The following is a 21,355-nucleotide window of genomic DNA, read 5'->3' as shown; positions in this document are numbered from 1 at the left end:
GGCACTCAGCGTGCTCAGAGTGATGATGGGTCAGGTGAAGATCACGCTCCTCCTCTTCCTAGGCCTTCCGTCTTTCGTCACAGCGCCATCTCTTGGTTAACTAAAACTTAAAGTAATCATCCTGGAGCAAGATAGCAGAAACTTACCTCTTCTTTAAGCCTAGCAAGTGCCCTCCGCAAAATCTATAACTACCAAGGAAAGTTACTTTTCAGCTCGCCCTGTGGTTCACACCGCCCATATTAGGAGGACCAAGACTCTATGGTTAGTGGTAACGAAGGGCCTTTTCTGTCGGCGCTTGCGCAGTGAGAGGTGGATCCGCATGCGCGCTGGGTTGGGCGAAGCGCACGCTGAGGAGCTTTGGCGTCCGGTGTTGGTGTTCCGAGTCTCTTCGTTGCCATTAAGGAGCACGGCGTGGGACCCTAGTTCGGGATTCGCACATACTCTTCAGGTGACTGGCCCCGCAGCTTGCTTTCCCCAAGAATTCGCCTTAGTTATGTCCAGTGACAGGCGTGGTCCAGTGAGGCTAGGCCCGGGGCCATCACCCCCCCTTTCCCGTTCTTGCGCGGGAAGTGTCTGGACACCGTCGCCACCGCCCGCTGGTTTTTTTCCTGCGCCTTCTCGCCAGCCGGTGTCTGGTCCTGTGAGCCAGAAACGTGTCTGTACGGGCGGAGGAACCCCGTGAAGGAACGTGGGCCGAGTAGGTTTTTACAGCCTCCCTTTAAAGATGTCTTGTGGTGGGCAGGCCTCTGGAGAACTCTCCCGACATCCCACCCCTAGTCCAGGACGATTGAGTGCTATGCTTTTACCCGGCCTGAGAGTTGGGGCATTTTACCTTTCTTCTTTTCAGCCTGAGGATACTGCCAAAACTTTTCTCTGGCTCTGTGGAGACTAAACTTTTCGCCGAAGAATCAGTAGGATAAACCACCATATTTAAGTTTAAAGAAAAGAGTTAAAGTTTAAAGAAAAAAAGAAGATAGTCAAAAACGTAACCATTAATATTGAAGGTCGTTAAGTTTTCGCTCTGATTGTGCATTGCTGTAAGAGTGAATTCCTGGAATTGAAAGTCAGCTATTGGAGTCATACTGCTGAGGCGATTATTGCCCTGTTTGAGCAACTGCAAAAATAAAGCTAGAGTCTTTTAATTATGGACGCGGAAAGCCTAAGATTAAAACTTTAGAGTTAAGCGTGTACATTGGGGCTCTTAACCCCCACCTACCCCCCATATTTAAGATGCTTTCATTTTCACTAAGGAAGAAACATTGTTTCTTGAAGAAAGGGTGCATCAGAAAAGTCTTGATTTTCCTCCTCATTAAGTTGTTAAAGGGGTGGGGGCCCTTGACAGTTCATCAAAAATGTCAGCTATGAAATCGTAGTGCCTTTTCTGTACATATGATGCCAGATGGCAGGCCCCAGTTCTCAAAAGACTTAGCCGTACTAGTAAACTTCAGAGCTGAACAAGCGTTTTCCCAACGTGGTACATTTTACTTTGGAACGTTCATTGCCCATACCTGCTATGGTGACGCGACAATGTACTGGCTCTAGAAGTGTACCTATGGTTAACAGGGGCAAAATACTGATGCAAGGTATTTGAAACTAGCTTCGAAACTTGTTTTTGTTTGCTTGTTTACAACAGAACACATACAGCCTGTGTGGCATAAACACCTCTAAAAGCAGAAGTGGGATCTCAAGTGAGAGGGTGTGTGGTACACATATCTTTAATCCCAGCACTAAAAATGCTGAGGCAGGTAGTACTCTGAGCCTGAGGCCAGCCAGAGCTACGCGGTGAAATTCTGCCTAAGGGGGGCTAGAGGGGGAGCCCTTAACATTGTTTTGGTACTATGATACAGGGAGACTTTGTGGATATCAGATTTATGCTAAAGACTTTAGTTATAGTTCTTGTTTTTAGTGTGTATTATGTATTTGTTTTTGAAGTCATTTAATATTTCTGTTCCTTGGTTTCCTATAAATTCTTTTTTGTGCTTTTTCATAGTACCTTGTAATCTTAATTTGTTTTCCCACTGGTACTTAATTCCCTAGGGAAGAATTTTTGTGTCAGAATTGTTTAATACTTAGTAGTGACTACAAAAATTGTGTTAACAAATTAAATTGCAAAATGAAAAAAGTCAGAATACTTTGAAAATTATCAAAGGACTGAATAAATTCTTGATTTCTGTTTCGTTGACCCAAAAATAGGCTTTTTTAATAATTTTTTTTCTTAATTGATTTAGTCAGTCAGCCAACATGTAAGTTCTTTGTGACAAGAATTCCTTTGTAGTTTCACGCTTCTTTCTTTCTACTGTAAGTAATATACCGTTTCATTATTTACTCCTTATTTTTGCAAACAGATTTATACCTTTTAAAGTAGTAGCCATATTTCCATTCTATGTTTTCTTATCTTGTTGCCTATAACCTTTAACCAGCTGATTAAGGGGGAAAAAAATCACCTTTTTGGATGCTAAATTTGCTGAATAAATATGACTAGCAGCTTTTAAATCTAAAATTGTTAAACATTGTCCTATAGTTTATTTTGATGCTTTGGAAGTCTTTGTTTAATTTTGAGTTCTCTATATACAGGTATTTGGGAACATTTGCATTCCCACCTTTAAGAGAAGCTCTGCTTAAAAAAAATGAAACAGCTGTTTCCAAATGGGTAACTCTAGCTGAGTATCTGCTTTCTTTTGTTTCCTAAATCCCTGTTTTGTTGAGTAGAGGAGAAATGAGTCTGCCACATGTTACTTTTAGATAAACAGTACTTTTAGTTCTGTCCTGATAGTTTGGCCTAATATGTGATACATACTTCTAACATTGAGTATGTATATCAGTGTTACTTTTTTATCATGTTAGATGTTTCTAGTTGTGATAATTTGTTCATATATCCTAATTTTGAGCACAAATGGTTCAAAATTTAATAGGCTCAAATTTTCACTTTCACCACATCAGTATATAAAGGAACAAGTAGATCACCTCCTTTTCTATCTTCGAATAGGGAGAACTAGAAAGTGGTATGTCAAAGAGCTGGGCAATGGCCAAATCATCTAATATTCCTGCTGATAGAAACAGATGTGTATGTCTGTTTTTAAACCATATGAGGACAGAACTTTGTTGTTCCATATGCTGGGTGTAGAGAGTCTAATTCTTGGTTGTTGTTGGTGGTGGTTATTGTTGTTTTAAGGTAGGGTTTCTCTGTGTGGCCCTGGCTTCCTGGGAACTCACTCTGTCAACTAGGCAACCAATCATAGATCTGTCTAGAAAATAAATTACTAAAATGTCACATTTATTTTCTTACGTCTTTTTAAATAGTTACTGCCTATCTTCTGAGTTCTGACAACAGTAAGTAGGTTATGATTAATAAGAAAACATAAAAGTCCTCAGCTACAATTAAGGACTCAGGACTTCCTTTTTAAAGTATAGTGCTAACTGGTATGATTTCCAGCATATGGATTATTAAAGAGAAGGTGCTGGATGCTTTGGGTGGATCAAAGGAAATGATTTTAAGTATCTTTAGTTCATAGAGATTAAAAGACACTTGGACTGTAGAAATTTATAAAGCTCTTCGAAAAATAGGCATATGTAAGAAATAGAAAAATAAGGGTGATGAAGTACTTCCCTAGCACGGACAAGGCCCTGCCTCATCAAATGGTTGGAGAATAATATAAGTTAGAAATAATGACTGAATTAAATCATTTGGGTTTTGGTTGGTTTTTTTTTTTTTTTTTTTTTTTTTGGTTTTTGTTTGTTTGCTTGCTTGCTTTTGGTTTTTCCAGACAGTTTCTCTGTATAACCCTGGCTGTCCTGGAACTCACTCTGTAGACCAGGCTGTCCTGGAATTCAGAAATCCGCCTGTCTCTGCCTCCCAAGTGCTGGGATTAAAGGCGTGTGCCACCACTGCCCAGCTTGTTTTGTTTTTTTGAGACAGGGTTTTTCTGGATAGCCTTGGCTATCCTGGAACTCATTCTGTAGACTGGGCTGGCCTTGGACTCACAGTGATCTGCCAGATTCCAATTGCTAAGTGCTGGGATTAAAGACATGCACCATCACCACCAGTCAGCTTAACTCATTTGTTTTAAAAGGAAATTAAAAATTAAGTCATTTTTATTTTATGAGTGTTGTACCTGTATATAGTGTACCATGTTCTTTCAGTGCTCACAGAGATCAAAAGAGGGCATCAGATCCCCTTGGATGGGAGTTACATACAATTGTGGGCCATCTTGTAGGTGCTGGAAATGGAATCTGCATTTGCTGGAAAAGCATCCAGTGTTTTCAACCATTGAGGCATCTCTCCAGCCCCTTAATAAAGTTTTATTTTGTGATAATGTAATTTTGGCTACAGTAAACTAGACTGGGAGTGCAGCTAATGAGAGGCAAGTCAGGGAAAGATTTGCTTAGTGTATAAATAGAAACAGCTCAGTCTGCAACATCACAAAAAAGATTGTAACATTTGACATATTGGTTAAGGTTTAAGTAATCAGGCTTCCCTTTATACACTGTGCGGTAGCATGTACCATCTGAGCTGACTTAGACAAAGAGTAGCTTAGGTAATGTTGAAACTTGTTTTATAATGATGCCCCTCTCAATTCCATGATAGTTATTAAAATGTTGGGTGCTGATTTACTGTATTTTGAGAGTTTGTTTTTGCTTTGCTTTTGTTATGAGATGGCATCTAGGTATATAGTCCAGGCTGTTTTCAATCGTGTAGTCCTTTTGGGTAAGCCCCTAGAGTGTTGATGTTACATATGTACACCTAGATGCCCTAATTAGTGGTGATATTAAAATCGTGTTTTAGTCTTGACATATTCCTTTAATCCTTATGCCTCACGGCACTTTATAGATAGTCATTATTTTTTAATAGTTTCTCTAAAAGTGATTGCCTAAGCATCACAAAATATGGAGCATATAAAAACTAAAGTTGAGTCCTGGGTATTCATTTTCTGACATTTAAAGAGATGAGACTAGTATCTATGTCACTTTGTTGTGTTCCTTCATTGTCAAGGTCTACAACATGGATTATTTTTAGTTAACACTTTATTTTTGTTTGTTTGTTTAAATTGCAGAATGCCGGGTCTAAGTTGTAGATTTTATCAACACAAATTTCCTGAGGTGGAAGATGTAGTGATGGTGAATGTAAGATCCATTGCTGAAATGGGGGCCTATGTCAGCTTGTTGGAATATAATAACATTGAAGGCATGATTCTTCTTAGTGAACTATCCAGACGACGTATCCGTTCTATAAACAAACTGATCCGAATTGGCAGAAATGAATGTGTAGTTGTCATTAGAGTGGATAAAGAAAAAGGTAAGTGGAAAAAAATAACATAAGAAATACAAACTATAAGATTATAGAAATTTCTGGTTTCGAATGGTTTATTTTAAAATACACTGTAGCAAACTACTATATTTTGTCAGTGCTCCGAGTCTCAAGAAACTATCAAAGAAAGGTCACTCAAGGATGAATTAAAGCTCTGCTCACAGCAGGGAGATCCAGCCTCCGAGAGCTGAATTCGAAAAGATGCTCAAAAGCATATTTATTGTCCACAAAAGTTGTTTTTTGAGTTTAGTTTCTCATACTAAAAGCCCCTAATATGTTTCCTGAAGGAAAACATGCCTCTGCAACTTTAGTCCTTATTGGGTCCTGTTTTTACTGTTTGTAGTACTCAATAATTCAAGAAGATATTCAGGTGTGTCAAGACTGACTGTTGTGACCAAAATCCTGCAAAAGCTATAAAGCTCTTTCAGCAAAACAGCTCTGTTGCTAACACAAAACACTGTTTTCTACAATGATTTCTTCAAGTTCAGAGTACTTCCAGAAAACAACTATTTCTTTCTAATATTTACCATAGATACAATGCTTCTATCTTGCTACATAAATTCTTCCACATACAAAATTGTTAGAGAAGCACATGGGGCTGAGGACATAAGCAGTCATTTAAATGCTTGATTACAAGCTGGAGAAGTGAGTTTAACTCCTCAGACCCGTAAAGAAAGGCCAGGTGTGATAGCATAGACTGGGAATCCCAACTCTGGGGAAGGTGGAAAATCTGGGATTCATGGCCAGCCAGCCTAGTTTATTCAGTGAGGTTTTGGCCAATGAGAGACCTTATCCTAAAAATCAAACTGAGCAGCTCCTGATTCTCCTATAGCCTCAACTGGCTGGTGCTGGGATTAAAGGCATGTGCCACCACTGCCCAGCATGTAGTAGTAGTTTAATTCCAGCATTAGTTTGTGGCCAAATGACTTGATTTTTTAGTATTTTAGTAATTAACTAATTATAACCAAGTTCCAAAGAAAGAAACCTAGAGTAGTAATTAACTTATCTTTATTTGTAAGGGAGGCCCCTAGCAGAACACACCCAGTCACCAACTTCTCAGCACACAGTATTGTTACCCAGGAGGGATAAGGCACTGTGGGGGGTTGCCTCTGGATCAGACAAAAGCAGGTATAAGGAGAAAAGGGGGAATCTAGACTGGGGTCATTTGGTAAGTCCAAATTAGACAAGTTAGCCAGAGTAGCCAAATAATGGATTTTGATTGATGGACCATGGTGTTTTGTCTCGGGCCAAATAAGGAATAGACCTTGGGGACTAGCTTTAGGGATATAATTTAAAGGGAGAGGGAAAAGGCAAAATTTGTTTGCAATGTTTTAGCCTGATAGAAAGCCCTTGAATATTAGTAGACGTGAATACAAATATATTTGGTGTGGGTTTTTTTTTTCTTAATTAAAAATTTAATTAGCAATAAGATGACTGGGTTAGAAGTGAGATTAACCAAAAAAAAAAAAAAAATTAAGCCTGGCGGTGGTGGCACACGCCTGTAATCCCAGCACTCTGGGAGGCAGAGGCAGGCGGATTTCTGAGTTCGAGGACAGCCTGGGCTACAGAGTGAGTTCCAGGACAGCCGGGGCTATACAGAGAAACCCTGTCTCGAAGAAAAAAAAAAAAAAAAAAAAAAAAAAAAAAACAAATCCAATAAAGCAAAAAAAAAAAAAAAAAAAACAGATTTTAAGACTTTGTTTGTTGGTTTCCCTCCTGTCCCCAGTAAGGTTTCTCTGCATAGCCCTAGCTGGTCTGTTAGACCAGACTAGCCTCAAAATCACTAATCTGCCAGGCTGCCACCACCTTCCAGTGTGCCTGGTGATTTTAGGGATATTTTATACAAGTTTTGAAAAAAAATATGCTGTGTGCATAAACACCCAAACTCCAGTATCTCTAATAGTTATGGTGTTTTTGTGTTGTCCCCCCAACCCCCAGTTTGGGTTTTTTGGTTTGGTTTGGTTTGGTTTTTTGGGGTTTTTTGGTTTTTTTTTTTTTTTTTTTGTGCATCTTTTTTTCTGGATTCCATGTGAATCATCACCATAGTGAACCCTTCTAAGCATGTTGTATAGTACTATATACTATGCTTTGTTTTGTTTTATTTTGTTTCCTATTATGTGGGGCTTCTCTATGTAGCTCTGAAACTTACTCTGTAGACCAGGCTGGTCTCAAACTCAGAGTTCTGCCTGACTCTGCCTCTGAAGTGTTGAGATTAAAGGCATGCATCACCAAGCCCAAAAGGAAATCTGTTTTTAATATGAGAAAGTTAGATTTATTGGATAAGACTTTTACCCTAACAGCTATAAACTCCAGACATGTATAAAAATTAACTATTACTTGTTACATAAACCTTAGGATGGCCATAGCAAATGAAAAATGGTAATAATGATAAGAATTAGGACAGTCGTTCTCAATTGTGGGGATAAATGACCCTAAGACCATCAGAAAGCTCAGATATTTACATTGTTATTCATAACAGTAACAAGATTACAGTTAAGAAGTGGGAATGAAAATAATTTTAGAGTTGGGGGTCACAACTATAAAGGAAGCATTAGTAAAGCACCATTAGGATTAGATTAGAAAAATAGGAAAGATCCACAAAAGGGGAGCCCCCAATCTTTTAATAAATTCTGTCTGTATGACTCCTGAATTAATAGACAGATAGCCTTCAAGCATCCCTACAGGGTTAAAATCTGAAGGTTAAAGTTGTTTCCTACTTGAATCCATTTTGAGTTTAAATAGTTATTTTTTCCTGATAAACAACTTTTTTTTTAAGATTTATTTATTCATAATATATGAGCACACTGTAGATGTCTTCAGACACACCAGAAGAGGGTACCTGATCTCATTATGGATGGTTGTGAGCTACCGTGTGGTTACTGGGATTTGAACTCAGGACCCTCAGAAGAGCAGTATGGGTGCTCTTAACCGCTGAGCCATCTCTCCAGCCCCCATAAACAACTTTTTAAAAATATATATATTTATAGTAGCTCAAAGCCTATCTCAAATGTCATTCATAATGTCAGAAATGTACCCCAAACTTTTAGACATGGGTGGGAATAAAACCAAACAATACCTGAGGGCTGGTTGCTAAAGTCTACATATAATCCAAGTTTGAATTAGGGGGTGGGATTTTTTTTAAGTGATTGTTCTGCTCCCCAAATACATTAGAAAACTATCTTTCAAAGAGTAAACAAAAGGAAATCTTTAAAGAGAAATTAGAAAGAACCAATGTAAAGGAAAGAAAGTATCAGGGGAAAAGAATACTGATAGAACATCAGCCATGTCTGGTATCAAAAGGTACAATGCCAGTAGAAGAATAAAGCAGCAAAAATGTGCTTGGGGGGCGGGGGTGGGTATTAAGCCAGTGCATGCCTGTTATAGTGAGATACCCCTCAAAAAAAAATCCTGTTTCCTTAATTACTAAATATCAAACCATGAGTTTACAGACTGGAAATATCCACAACTTGCTATAGTATACATGGTAGTAAAACTGCATGTAAGCACATTAAAACATTGTGGGGTGAAAGGTACACAAAAATTATGGAAGTAGCTTTTTTAAAAAAAGGGAGGGATGTATGTGGGATGTAGAGGGTAGAGATAAAAAGTGCTCTGGTTTATTAGAAATTTTTAATAGAGGCCAGGCCTTAGAGGGAAAAAAACAAGTTAAAATTATATATCCTGTGATCATACCAAACAGCAAAATTCAAAATGGAGATGCTTTAAAGAGAAACTAGGAATTAATTGCCAAATAGAACTACATCATAGAAATAATACTCTTTTAGGCCAGTCTTAGAGTACCTGGAGTAAAAGTGTGTTTAATTTTAAAACACTCCTTCCCCACCCCTTTCTCTTAATTTCTTACAATGCATTTAGTTGTTTGTTTGTGGGGGTTTTTTTTGTTTTGTTTTGGGGTTTTGTTTTTTGTTTTGTTTGTTTTGGTTTTGGGGTCCCCCCCCCCCCAGACAGGGTTTCTCTGTATAGCCCTGGCTGTCCTGGAGCTCACTCTGTAGACCAGGCTGGCCTCAAACTCAGAAATGTGCCTGCCTCTGCCTCCCAGGGTGCTGGGATTACAGGCGTGTGCCACCACGCCTCCTTAGTTGTTTGTCTTATTTGTACCGTCAAGATTTAAATGTATGAAAGTAATTGACTGATAACACAAAAGACCAGTATCTTTAAAGGAAGTGTTTCTTACCCAAAAGGAAAGCATGCAGTGCCGTGCATGGCCACTGGAGGAAGCTCCAGTTTGAGACAGGTGGCAGAAGGAGCTATGAGAAAGAGTAAACCAGTATAGTTGGTTTTGCTTTATTTTTGGTAGTGATGGCAGGGAGTGGGCAGATTTTATTAGCCTGGGCTGGCTTCAGATTCACAATCTGCCTCCATGGTCTGGTTATAGACATGATCTACCTCCCATAGTAGAATCTTGCAGGGTAGGGTGACTGACAGATACGGCCATCTTTGAATAATATTGGAAGGTATTGGGATAAAGGGGTTGCCAGTAATTTATCTAATTCTTCCTGACTTGATAATAGGGCAAGTACAATATTGGCATACTGTGTGAGAATAAGTAGATTCCAGATTAGGAGTTCGTATAATACAGACCCATTACTAAGTCAGGGTTTCTCTGTGTAGCCCTGGCTATCCTGGAACTCACTCTGTAGACCGGGCTGGTCTCAAACTCAGAAATCTGCCTGCCTCTGCCTCCCAAGTGCTGGGATTACAAGCATGCACCACCACGCCCGGCTTTAAGTGTGGTCTTATGAGGTATTTTTTCTGTGTTCAAACCCAGCATGTACATGTAGTGACTGTATCTTGGTCTGGATATCTGACAAGTTCTTTATTCTTTTTGAGTCCTAGTTTCTTCAGATTGAAAGACTAACATCTCTGGTAAAGAGACTCTCCCATGCAGATTAGTTTAAGGGTTTTAGCAGGATGCTTTGGCTCCTGTCATCTGAGTATACTGGTCACTTAGAAGATAGCAGTGTATCTCTACTGAGAATCACCCTCTCAGTTTGTTTTGAGATGGGGTTTTCTTGGGATAAGCTGGCTTTAAATTTCATCACCAGGCACCTGTGCCGCACGCCTTATCCCGGTATTCCAGGTGTCAGAGGCGGGCAAAGCTGTTTGGACTAGCCAGGGCTATGCAAAGAAACTGTCTCAAAAAAGCCAAAAAATGTAAATCTGCATTGCACCTTCTGAGTTCTAGAATTAACAGGCATGTGCCACCATAACTGCTTGACAATAGCCTCTTAATCAAATCACAGAGAATTCTCAACTGTCCTGGTGCTTAGGAAGAGTTAAGTAGGTTTCAGTTAAATAATTTAAAATATAATTTCTTCTAAAATAATAAATATATGATTGCCCTGTGATAAAAATATTTCTGAAATCTTACCTAAATCTTTCATAGCAGTATTTTTGTTACTGATTTTAGTGTAGATAATTGTAAACTTCTCTGTCCGATAATAAGTTTGCTTATTAAGTCGTTTTTATATTTATACTTGAGCAAATACATTTATTTTAAAATATTTTCATACAGGATATATAGATTTGTCAAAAAGAAGAGTTTCTCCAGAGGAAGCAATCAAATGTGAAGACAAATTCACAAAATCCAAAACTGTAAGTTGGTTCTCTTTGTTAAGATTTCTTTATTTTGGAGGCTGTGGAGATGACTGAATGGCTAGAGTAGTACTTGCTCTTCCTGCAATGGACCCACCCAGGTTTGGATCCTAGTACCTACATCCAGCAGCTCACAACTGATTGTCACTCAGGTTCTGGGGATCCGATGCCCTCTTCTGGCCCCTGTGGGTGTTACACATGTATATACCCACCAAGAGTACACATACACACATAAATAAAAATAAAAGATTTTGAGCTGGCATTCATGGTACCACACCTTTAATCCCTGTGAGTTTGAGGTCTACAATGTGATTTCTAGAACAAAGACTATTATAGGGACACCCAGTCTCGGGAAGGAAGGAAAGATAGAAGGATACGTGGAGGGGGGAGGGAGGCATGAGTGGAGGGGAGAATGTAGATAAATAGAGATTGAATGATAGGTTAATTTTGTGTTTTATAAGTGTTTTGCTTGCATGTATGTATGTGCACTGTGACTGTGGCTGGTGCATGAGGAGATCAGAAGAGGGTATTAGATCCCCTGGAACTGAAGTTATAAATGGTTGTGAATCACCATGTATGTGTTGGGAATTGAACTCCAGTCTTCTTCCGAGACCAGCAAGTGCTCTTTTCCGCTAAGTTTATCTTTCAGCCCCTAATCCTCTGATTTTCATGACATTATATTTTCTTTGTCTTTTACTAGTATTTTGGTCCTTTCTGCTGTGTGTATTCATATCCTTGAAATAAAATATCAAGAAAATACTTGAATAAAAATATTTTTTGTTATTATTTTGATTAATCCATGTGATAGCAGTCCTCCAGGCACACATATAAGGGATTGTCTTTATTGAGGTTGATCGTATGGGAGATTCGTCTTAATTGTGAGTGGGACCATTTCCTGACCCAGGGACCCTGGCTTGGGTGAACTGGAGGGGCAAGCTGAGCACTCGGAGTGCATGGTGCAGTGAGTCGAGGTCTCTACTCTGCACTGCTGCTGTGACCAGTTTTCTCAGACTTCTGCCTCTGACCACCTTGTCTAAAATGTAGCCTGGTATTGTAAGCCAAATAAACTGACCCTTTCTTTATGTTGCCTTTGTTAGACTATTTTATCACAGCAACAGAAGAGAAACTAAGACACCCAGTACATCACGTACATCAGACCATGATCCAGATCTCTCCTTTGATTTTATGTATTTAAACATCTGAAACATGTAAAAGAAATGTGTTTTTTAAAAAAAGTTAAACCTCTTTCTTTAAACTTGTCATTCAGAAAATAAAGTCTTTGAACTAAACCCTTGGGCATCACTTGGCTACATATTAGGAATACAAGTGCCAGGTCATGGTGGTACCTGCCTTTATGCACTCCAAGCCAGCATAGGAATTTGTAGTCAGCTTCGCCTACCTAGTTACCACCCTTTCTCAACAAGACAGAGACCAGGGTTGAGGTTGAGAGGAAAGAGCTTTTACCTAGTATAGAGAAGGCTCTGGGTTTGAATTTTTTTTTTTTTTAAGCACTAAGAAAATGTGTTACCTTAATCCTGTTAGATTTCTAAAACACTGCTATAGGCAAGTTACATATTTTTGGTCTCTAGGACACTGTCAAATTGAATGTTTGCCTGGCGCAGTGATGAGTACCTATAGCCTACCTACATGAGAATCTAAAACAGGAGTTTGGTCAATCCGGTGTAGGTAATAAGAGTATATTCCCATAATAATAAAATTAAACAAATGGCTTAGGACCTTTTGGTACACAATTTTGATGTGATGAAGCAATTACATACATACATACATGTGCATGGCATGGTAGCACATGTAGAGGTTAGAAGATACTGTGGGCACCAGTTTCTCTCCTGCCACGTGGGTCCTGAGGATTGGAGTCTAGTCATCACTCTTGACATTAAGCACCTTTACTGAGCCAACTGGCTAGCTCATGAAATAGCTTCTAAATTTGTATTATTTTTAGGGAGTTTGATGGGTAAGTAATGAAAGGATAATTGTTAAATGATAACAGAGCAAAAGAAATAGTAAAATATCAATTGGTTCTGTACTTTGAATAGTTTTCCCCTTATGGTGTAGTTTTGTATGTATTTGATAATACAAGAGCACTCTTGGTGCCAGGCGGTGGTGGTGCACGCCTTTAATCCCAGCACTTGGCAGAGAGAGACAGAGGCAGGCAGATTTCTGAGTTCGAGGCCAGCCTGGTCTACAGAGTGAGTTCCAGGACAGCCAGGACTACACAGAGAACCCCTGTCTCGAAAGAAACAAAACAAACAAACAAAAAAAAGTACCCTTGGTAAGGAAAGATACTAAGTACCTTATTGCAATTGTTTGAAACCCCAAAGTTATGTCATATTTCTACTTGAAGTCTACTCAAGTTATATGCCTACTTAAGTTGCTTATTGTGAAGGAGTGACTTTATTTCTTTATGGAAAAAGAATTTGTAGTTAGAAATTTTATTGTTCAGGAATTATTGAAGTGAAATTACATCTTCTGTTAAAATATGAAAATACCTCTTTGTGACTCTCTTTTACATTATTGAGTTTTTCATTTTGTGTCTAGGTTTATAGCATTCTTCGCCATGTTGCTGAGGTATTAGAATATACCAAGGATGAGCAGCTGGAAAGCCTGTTCCAGAGGACTGCCTGGGTCTTTGATGACAAGTACAAGAGACCTGGATATGGTGCCTATGATGCCTTTAAGCATGCAGTCTCGTAAGAACACCTTGATTCTGCCTTTCTGTCTCACCTGCTGAATCTTAGCACACAGAATGATTGCCTGGCATCTAGTCATACAACACCCAGACATTAGGTCTTTGTCACTTCTAACTTTAAAAATATTTCAGCTGGGCAGTGGTGCCTGCCTTTAATCCCAGCACTTGGGAGGCAGAGGCAGGCAGATTTCTGAGTTCAAGGACAGCCAGGGCCACACAGAGAAACTCGGAAAAAAGGAAAAAAAAATTTTTTCAATGTGAAAGGCCTGTGATGTGAGCGAATCTTATGTGGTCATGTGTATATAGTTTTCATATGCCATATTTACATGGTTTTATCTTGCACTACTTCCTTGTACATTTCCATTTCCTCCTCATGCCTAGATGGTTTCAGGACCAGTGTGGACATTTCACCCAAAACAGTACTAGCCTACTGCACTTGCTTGGCCCTTCATCCCAGGCCGCATTGGCTCACCTTCATGTGGCCTCATAATAGACCTTTTTGCTTTTGCCTCTTAAAGACCTGTGGTTTTTTTTACACCATCATCCTACTATATTTCTTCATAAATTCTTAAGTATCAGGCTCTGGTTCCAAATGTGGTTTTCTGTGTCTTTCCTTGCCTGACTTTGTTATCTAACATAGAAACACCATAAGATATCATTTCAACAACTTTCATGCCAGTATTACAAGCCTTTGCCCTGTTTTTCCTTTGGATATATCCAGGCTTCAACTGATACTCCTGACTTATCTGCAGTTGTAGCTTACTGGCTACTGCTAGAAAAAAGTAGTCAGTTGGTGCCTCTGTATTCAGAGTCTCACCTTGGCTGTGTCTTCATTGCTGTCCCACATCTGCTCTTGGCCAGTTCTTGTTCCTGTCTTTATGGTGTCTGTTTCTCAGTGTTCTTCCTCAGAAGCCCTCTGAGCCGTTTACTCTTGGCCGTCTTGCCTACTACCCATCTGCTTCCTTGCAAACCATTTGAAAAGTTTGTTTCTCCTGTACTCCTGGGGTTCACACCCTTCCTGCTCTCAAACTAACCCTGCCTCCTGCTCATACTCCCTTGCTTGGATCTTCCTTTATTGATTTCTGCTACACACAAAAAAAGGAATCTACTCTTTTTTGATAGGAAATATCATGTCCTCTCCAGCAACCATTTAGTTCTCCCTGCTTGCTGTCTCTGCATCTTTTCCTCCCATTCCTTCCTAAATGTTAATGCTGCGTGACCCCCTCCCCACTGTCTGGAGGTTAACTTCTAGCCCTTTTTGGTTTCTAGATTTTACCTAGGAATAGAATTGCTGAATCATAAGATTGATTTTACAGATATGTTCAAATATATCTATTTGGTTTTGCCAATTTACACTCCAAATTAGTTCTATTGTTTATATTCCCCTAGCAACTGTATAAATATATATTGCTGTTTTCCCTCATCTTTACTATCACTTGAAATAGGTCTCAGATTTTTTTTCCTTTTGCCATAATTGATTTGCATGCCCCTGCTGATTCATCAGGTCAACAGCTTTGTGTCTTTATTGATTGTAAATGTCAGTCTGTGTTTGTCTCTATCAGTTATCATGTGACAATGTTAACAGTTCTCTCAGTTCTCAGTTTGTCTTGTGTAAGCTAATTGAAAAGTTTCCTAAACACACATTCTATCACTTTTCACTGAGACTTGATATTATCAGTTTGGATGCTTGCCCATGTTAGTCATTCTTCACATATTAAATTTTCTGTAACGTTTTGCCTCTACTTATTAGTCTCCTGTTCTTTTTGGTTTTCTTCCTTCCTCCCCCCCCCCCCAACCCTCCTTATTCAGTTAGCTTGGAATGTTAGCTAAGTCCTTCCCTGATCCAGGTCTTGGAAACTTATACAAGGTCAAAATTTTAACTTCCATGTGGAAACTAGTTCTTTATTGTTATTTGTATTACCCTGTGGAATGTGTTTGTTTTCACAGTTCCGAGTAATATTACTTTGACAGTTTTTGTTTGGTTTTTTTTTTTTTTTTAGAGACCCATCTATCTTGGATAGTTTAGATTTGAATGAAGATGAAAGAGAAGTACTCATTAACAATATCAATAGGCGTTTAACCCCACAAGCAGTCAAAATCCGAGCAGGTAAATGTCTTCTAAATGACTTTAAATATTGTATGTGCCTAAACACGCTGTTAAGCAATGAGACTTACCAAAACGTGTTACTACATTAACAACTATAAATTTCTCTATTTTTTTGTAACAAACTTTTAGGTGTTATTTTAATTTGTTTTTGCACAGTTGGGGGGAGGGTTATTTGACTGCTTGTGACTCTTGGGTTTGTTTTGACTCTTAAAATAAAACCAGGGCTTCATACATGCTGAGTAATTACTCTACCACAGTCTCATGTCCTTGGCCCAAGAAATTATTACAAAACTAAAATGTATTGGCACAAATGAAATATTCCTAGAAGGTTAACTAACTTTGATTCAGCCCTTTAATAAGGAAATATTATTTTGTCTTGGTTTACAGTTTAAAATATTTCAACAGGACAGTGATATCCTTCTATGCCTTTGTATTGGTTCTATATGAATCATCTGGAATATTTTCAAACATTCTTCCTGTACAGATAGATATTTTCCAAGACCATGGATGTCTAAGGCAATGGTTCTCAACCCTTTGAGAGTCAAGTGACCCTTTCACAGGAGTCACATATCAGATGTTTACATTAAAATTCATAACAGCAAAATTATAGTTAGGAAGTTGTAATGAAATAATTTTATGAGTGGGGTCACCACATGAACTGTATTAAAGGGTCACGGAATTAGGAAGGTTGGAAACCAGGGGTCTAAGAGGTAGAGGCATATCACACAAGGCGGGCCAGATTCTTAGCATTTGTGAAGCCCTGGGTTCACTCCCTAGCTAGCATCAGCCCCCAGTAAAAATGCATAAATGTTAATATTTCCTCTTCAAGAATGGACTTTATCAAATTTTCTTAACTACAAAAATATATACTTACCATCTATACAGGTATTCTAAAAGATCTGCTGGGTCAGTACTGACGGGATGGCTCAGCAAGTAAAGCCACTCGCCACCAACCTAAATACCTGAGTTCAAACCCAGGACCTCCATGGTAGAAAGAAACCAAACTGCAGGGCCAAAGGGTGTGGGGTCTCTAAATAGTTCTAGACAATTCGCTGTTATGCTGTGTCTTTCCTTATTGCCACTTCTGTAATTTTTGTTATTTTAGATATTGAAGTAGCTTGCTATGGTTATGAAGGCATTGATGCTGTAAAAGAAGCCCTGAGGGCAGGTTTAAATTGTTCTACAGAAACCATGCCCATCAAGGTAAGTTTTGCATTTTCCCCCACCCTGCTCTTCAGATCCTTGTGGTTAACCTGTGTGCTAGCAGTTGAACCTGAAGCCATTAAGTCATAGTCCCAATCTTTTCCCCTTTTTGCTGGTCATGTTGGGTAGAAAAGTACAGCTCCGTGATGAAGTTCATACCTGGCATATTCAGTGTCCAGACTCTTAGGGTCTGAAAATCTAAAACCCAAGCAGTCACAAGAGTCTAGCAAAGCGAGATCTTTATTTGACCTAGGTAACAAATACTGGTCAGGATAACAGCACAGACTTAGGAGCTGACTGTCCTTGAGCGTTCATTTCAGTGAGTATTTAAGTAGATGACAAAAATGTATTGCACTCAGACCACTACTTACTGATCAAGGCAGCAGAACAAACTCAGGAGCTGAACCACGACCGCTGAGCCAGAATGTCATAGTGAGAGGGAAGAAAAGATGGAGTTTTTATTTTGTGTGTGTGTTTACCATGTATACCACGTCCATTCCTGGTGCCCACATAGACCAGAAGAGAGTTGTCAGATCCTCTAGAACTGAAGTTACAGGTGGTTGCCAGTGTGTAGATGCTGAGAACCAAACCAGCATTCTCCTCAAAAGCACAATATTCTTTTTTTTCCCCTAAGACAGGGTTGTTTCTCTGTGTAGCACTGGCTGTCCTGGAACTCACTCTGTAGACCAGGCTGGCTTTGAACTCAGAAGTCCACCTGCCTCTGCCTCCCTAGTGCTGGGTTTAAAGGCGTGTGCCACCACTGCGTGGCTCACAATGTTCTTAATGTTCTTAACCACTGAGCTATCTTCCCAACCCCAATTACCCATTATTCTGATGACAATCACCAGAAACACCCAGTGGTTATAATTCTTCATATTCAGTATTATAGTGGACTGTATATATGTACTAGATAAGATAACTGTATCAATGGTCTGACTACGTGATGGTTAATGTTAGTTTACAACTTGACAGACTTAGAATTCACCTGGGCATTATTATGTTACGTCTTGATTATGTTATTGAGGTGCACTGACCCACCCACTGTAAATGACACTATTCTCTGAATGGACCCTTAACTGTAGAAAGAGGGAACTGAATAGATTGAATGCATGCATTCATTTTTGTCTTCTTACTTTGGACATAATGTGACTAACTTCTGCTGCCTATACTTTATGCCATGATGAGCTATGCTTTGAATTGTGAGCTAAAATAAATCCTTTCACCTGTAAATTGCTTTTGTTAGAGTATTTCATCACCTCAATGAGAAAAAAAACCTAAAGGAATGTATTAATAAACTGATCTAGAGAACTAAGAGGCAGGTAGAGATGATTTCTTCATGTAGCAAATTAATTAAACAATTTTTAAATATCCTGGGTAAGTATGATCATAACTTCATTTTCATCTTTCTCCTTTAGATTAATCTAATAGCTCCTCCCAGGTATGTGATGACAACAACGACCCTAGAGAGGACAGAAGGCCTCTCTGTCCTCAATCAGGCTATGGCAGTCATCAAAGAGAAGATTGAGGAGAAGAGGGGAGTGTTCAATGTTCAGATGGAGGTGAGATCGGGGTCTTACTTTTATTTTGTTCTTAATATTTTGCTTTGTTTTTGATACAGATTCCATGTAGTCAAGGCTAGTTTTCAGCTCACTGTATACTCAAGGTCAGCCTTGAACTGCCTGATGACTGCCTATATACTTATTTTCATTTTCTTTTTAGTATGTGTGCCCAGGTACACTGGCCCATGGATGCATATATGAAGGCCAGATCAGTGTTGGATATCCTTTATCTTGTTTTCTTGAGACTCCCTGAACCTAGAGCTGAAGATCCCCGTCACCACTCTCCTAGCTCTAGGTTACAGCTACACCACTGTGTCCAGCTTTACCTATGGCTGGTAGCTTGAACCTCATACTTGTACAGAAATTACTTCACCTTTTCAACTCCTTGGGGCTTTTGAAAATGTCAGGTAGGGGGCCAGCAAAAATAGCTCAATAGTGAAGGCCCTGGCTGCCAAACCTGGTGACCTAGAATTGGTATTCAGGACCTGTGTGTTAGAAGGAGAAAATGGCTCCTAAAAGTTGTCTTCTAAACTTGAACAGAACACCTTGGCAATGCACTCCTACACACATAAGCATTGTTGATTCAGATGAGTTGGATATGGTGGTTTGTGCCTGTGATCTCTGTCTGCACTTGGGAGACTGAGACCAGAGTAACCGCCTGAAGTTCAGAGGCTGCCTTGTCAGGATATCATAGCTACTGCCCAGTCACATAGACTTGGGAATAAAAGAAATTATTAAGTATAAAGTAATTGTTTGTGCAGAGTATATGTTTTTTGTTTTGTTTTTTGGATTTGGTTTTTTTGAGACAGGGTTTCTCTGTATAGCCCTGGCTGTCCTGGAGCTCACTCTGTAGACCAGGCTGGCCTCGAACTCAGAAATCCGCCTACCTCTGCCTCCCAGAGTGCTGGGATTACAGGCGTGTGCCACCACCGCCTGACTTGTGCAGAGTATTTCTAAAAAGGGTTCTGTTTCTAATTAAACACTATTAGCAGTGGAATGCCATGTTGTGGGATGGACATTTGTGCCAGTGCAAGGGGTTTTCCCCTCATGGAGAAAAAATTGCTAGGCATAGTACGACACAAACCTATAATTTCAGCATTGGGAGGCAGAGGCGGAAGGACTGGCTTGTCTACATAGGGAATCCTGTTTCAAACATAAAATAATATGTCTTTCCTTCATCTCAATATGAACAAAACCTAATTTCCATATGCTGTGTGTATAGAATGATTCTTTCTCTGAGGAAGAGTAATTTATCTGGAACCCAGAATATTCATTTAAAAAAAAAGTAAATAAACAGGACATTTAGACAGTCTTGTACTTTCTTAACTTTGAGCTGATAGAACTTATTCAGTGGTAAGTCAGCACAGGTATGACTGAATTGTTAGAAATGAAAATACTTTATGTTAAATTTTAAACATTAGCCAGTAGTACTATTGATGTGAAATCTACTCTATTGTTTACTTTATTTTGAAATTGTGCCTCTTCCACAGCCCAAAGTGGTCACAGATACCGATGAGACTGAACTTGCAAGGCAGCTGGAACGGCTTGAGAGAGAGAACGCAGAAGTGGATGGCGATGACGATGCAGAAGAAATGGAAGCCAAAGCTGAAGATTAACGTTTTGGAAAACAGTCCAAATTAAGGAGTGCGAAGCAGCCCTTCCTGGCTGTAAACCCTAGACTTGAAAGTTTTCCAGTATTGAAAACTTCAAAGCTGAATATTTTTATTTTCAAGTATTTAAGTATTCAACAAGCCAGAATCTAAATGCCCTCCTTGGTGACAGCTGTTTTCACATAGTGGCTCTAACACCTCAAGCATTTTTTAAGGGAGTGGCTTGATTTGACCAGAGACAAATCTTTAACAGCAGTCCTAATAGTGGGCTTGCAGTTTCCATTTCTGATGTCTCTGGATTGGCACCCTTATAGCAATCAGAGATTTACCAGGGGCTCCAACATAAACCATCCCAAACTTTCTATATAAAATGTATTCAAGCAAACATCAAATAAATTTCTGGGATATTTAATTGTAGGCTTCTTCCTTCTTATCACCAGTTAAAGCCAATCTGAATGCTCAGACCCTAATTATCTTCATATGATAGAAGTCGATGGGCAAGTAATCAAATGACCTATGCAGGAATAGACTTTCCAAATGAATGTTAGAGAAGCAATTAGGAATTTGATCCCTAGTAGAGAAAAACCATGAAATTCAATTAAAGAATTACGTGCCTGTTAACTTACTTGAAACCAGTAATAACTTGTATGAGAGAAGTCATCACACATATACTAAGCTACTTACCTTGAACATAATTCAAGGGGTATTTTGAAGTACTGCTGTTTTGATGTAGTTATTGTGAGCAGCATCACCCAACTGAAGGGGACAGTTTCCTCTATCTGGTAGGTGCTACCTAGGTCTTTAGTTGTTTATATAAAACAAAAAAAAAACAAAAAAATACCCACAGGATGTGATTTAACACAGCATTTTTAATGTTCCCATTTTTACCTTCTCAAACTAGCTACTTTAATGTGCAAAATAATTTTTCAAGTAACACACATAAAGTTAAAGCTACAGTATCACATGTAGAAAGTCTTCATTTAGTTTGGCATGCTTGTCTTAGGATACTTACACTATTTTCTGTGAGCAAACTTAAAACTAAGGCCAGGACTAGACTGAACGGGAAGAGTTCTAGAGTTGGGTACAGAAGCTTATGCTTACAGCTCTAGTACTTGGAAAGTTGAGCCCAGAATTGCCGATCAGCCTAGGCAACCATTGCAAGACCCTGTATAAAAGGATTGGAAATTAGAATGTTGGGAGATGTTCTGTGCCATTTATGAAAGTTTGTTCTTTTGTTTAACATAGTTT

At 39.1% G+C, this 21,355-nt stretch overlaps 1 protein-coding gene across 1 annotated transcript; it reads left to right on the top strand.

The window, feature by feature from the left end:
* Window positions 1-21: 21 nt before the first annotated feature.
* Window positions 22-20,519, top strand: Eif2s1 (eukaryotic translation initiation factor 2 subunit alpha). The gene is made up of 8 exons (XM_052185590.1): window positions 22-448; window positions 5,052-5,293; window positions 10,842-10,921; window positions 13,478-13,629; window positions 15,629-15,735; window positions 16,841-16,938; window positions 18,354-18,497; window positions 19,988-20,519. The coding sequence occupies exons 2-8, from the start codon at window positions 5,053-5,055 to the stop codon at window positions 20,111-20,113; spliced, it is 948 nt and encodes a 315-aa protein (XP_052041550.1). The 5' UTR covers window positions 22-448; window position 5,052; the 3' UTR covers window positions 20,114-20,519.
* The last annotated feature ends 836 nt before the right edge of the window (window positions 20,520-21,355 follow it).

Source organism: Apodemus sylvaticus, chromosome 6 (genome assembly GCF_947179515.1).
Source record: "Apodemus sylvaticus chromosome 6, mApoSyl1.1, whole genome shotgun sequence".
Classification (NCBI taxonomy): Eukaryota; Metazoa; Chordata; class Mammalia; order Rodentia; family Muridae; genus Apodemus; species Apodemus sylvaticus.
The sequence above is the reverse complement of the archived record's forward strand: the minus strand, read 5'-3'. Positions and strand labels throughout refer to the sequence as shown.

What these genes read in the sequence shown, in the direction of transcription:
- Eif2s1 (XM_052185590.1), top strand. Translation starts at nt 5,053, where the DNA reads ATGCCGGGTCTAAGTTGTAGATTTTATCAACACAAATTTCCTGAGGTG. An exon ending in AATTCACAAAATCCAAAACT is followed by an intron (nt 10,922 to 13,477) that starts GTAAGTTGGTTC and finishes TTTTGTGTCTAG; the next exon opens with GTTTATAGCATTCTTCGCCA. An exon ending in TGTTCAATGTTCAGATGGAG is followed by an intron (nt 18,498 to 19,987) that starts GTGAGATCGGGG and finishes CCTCTTCCACAG; the next exon opens with CCCAAAGTGGTCACAGATAC.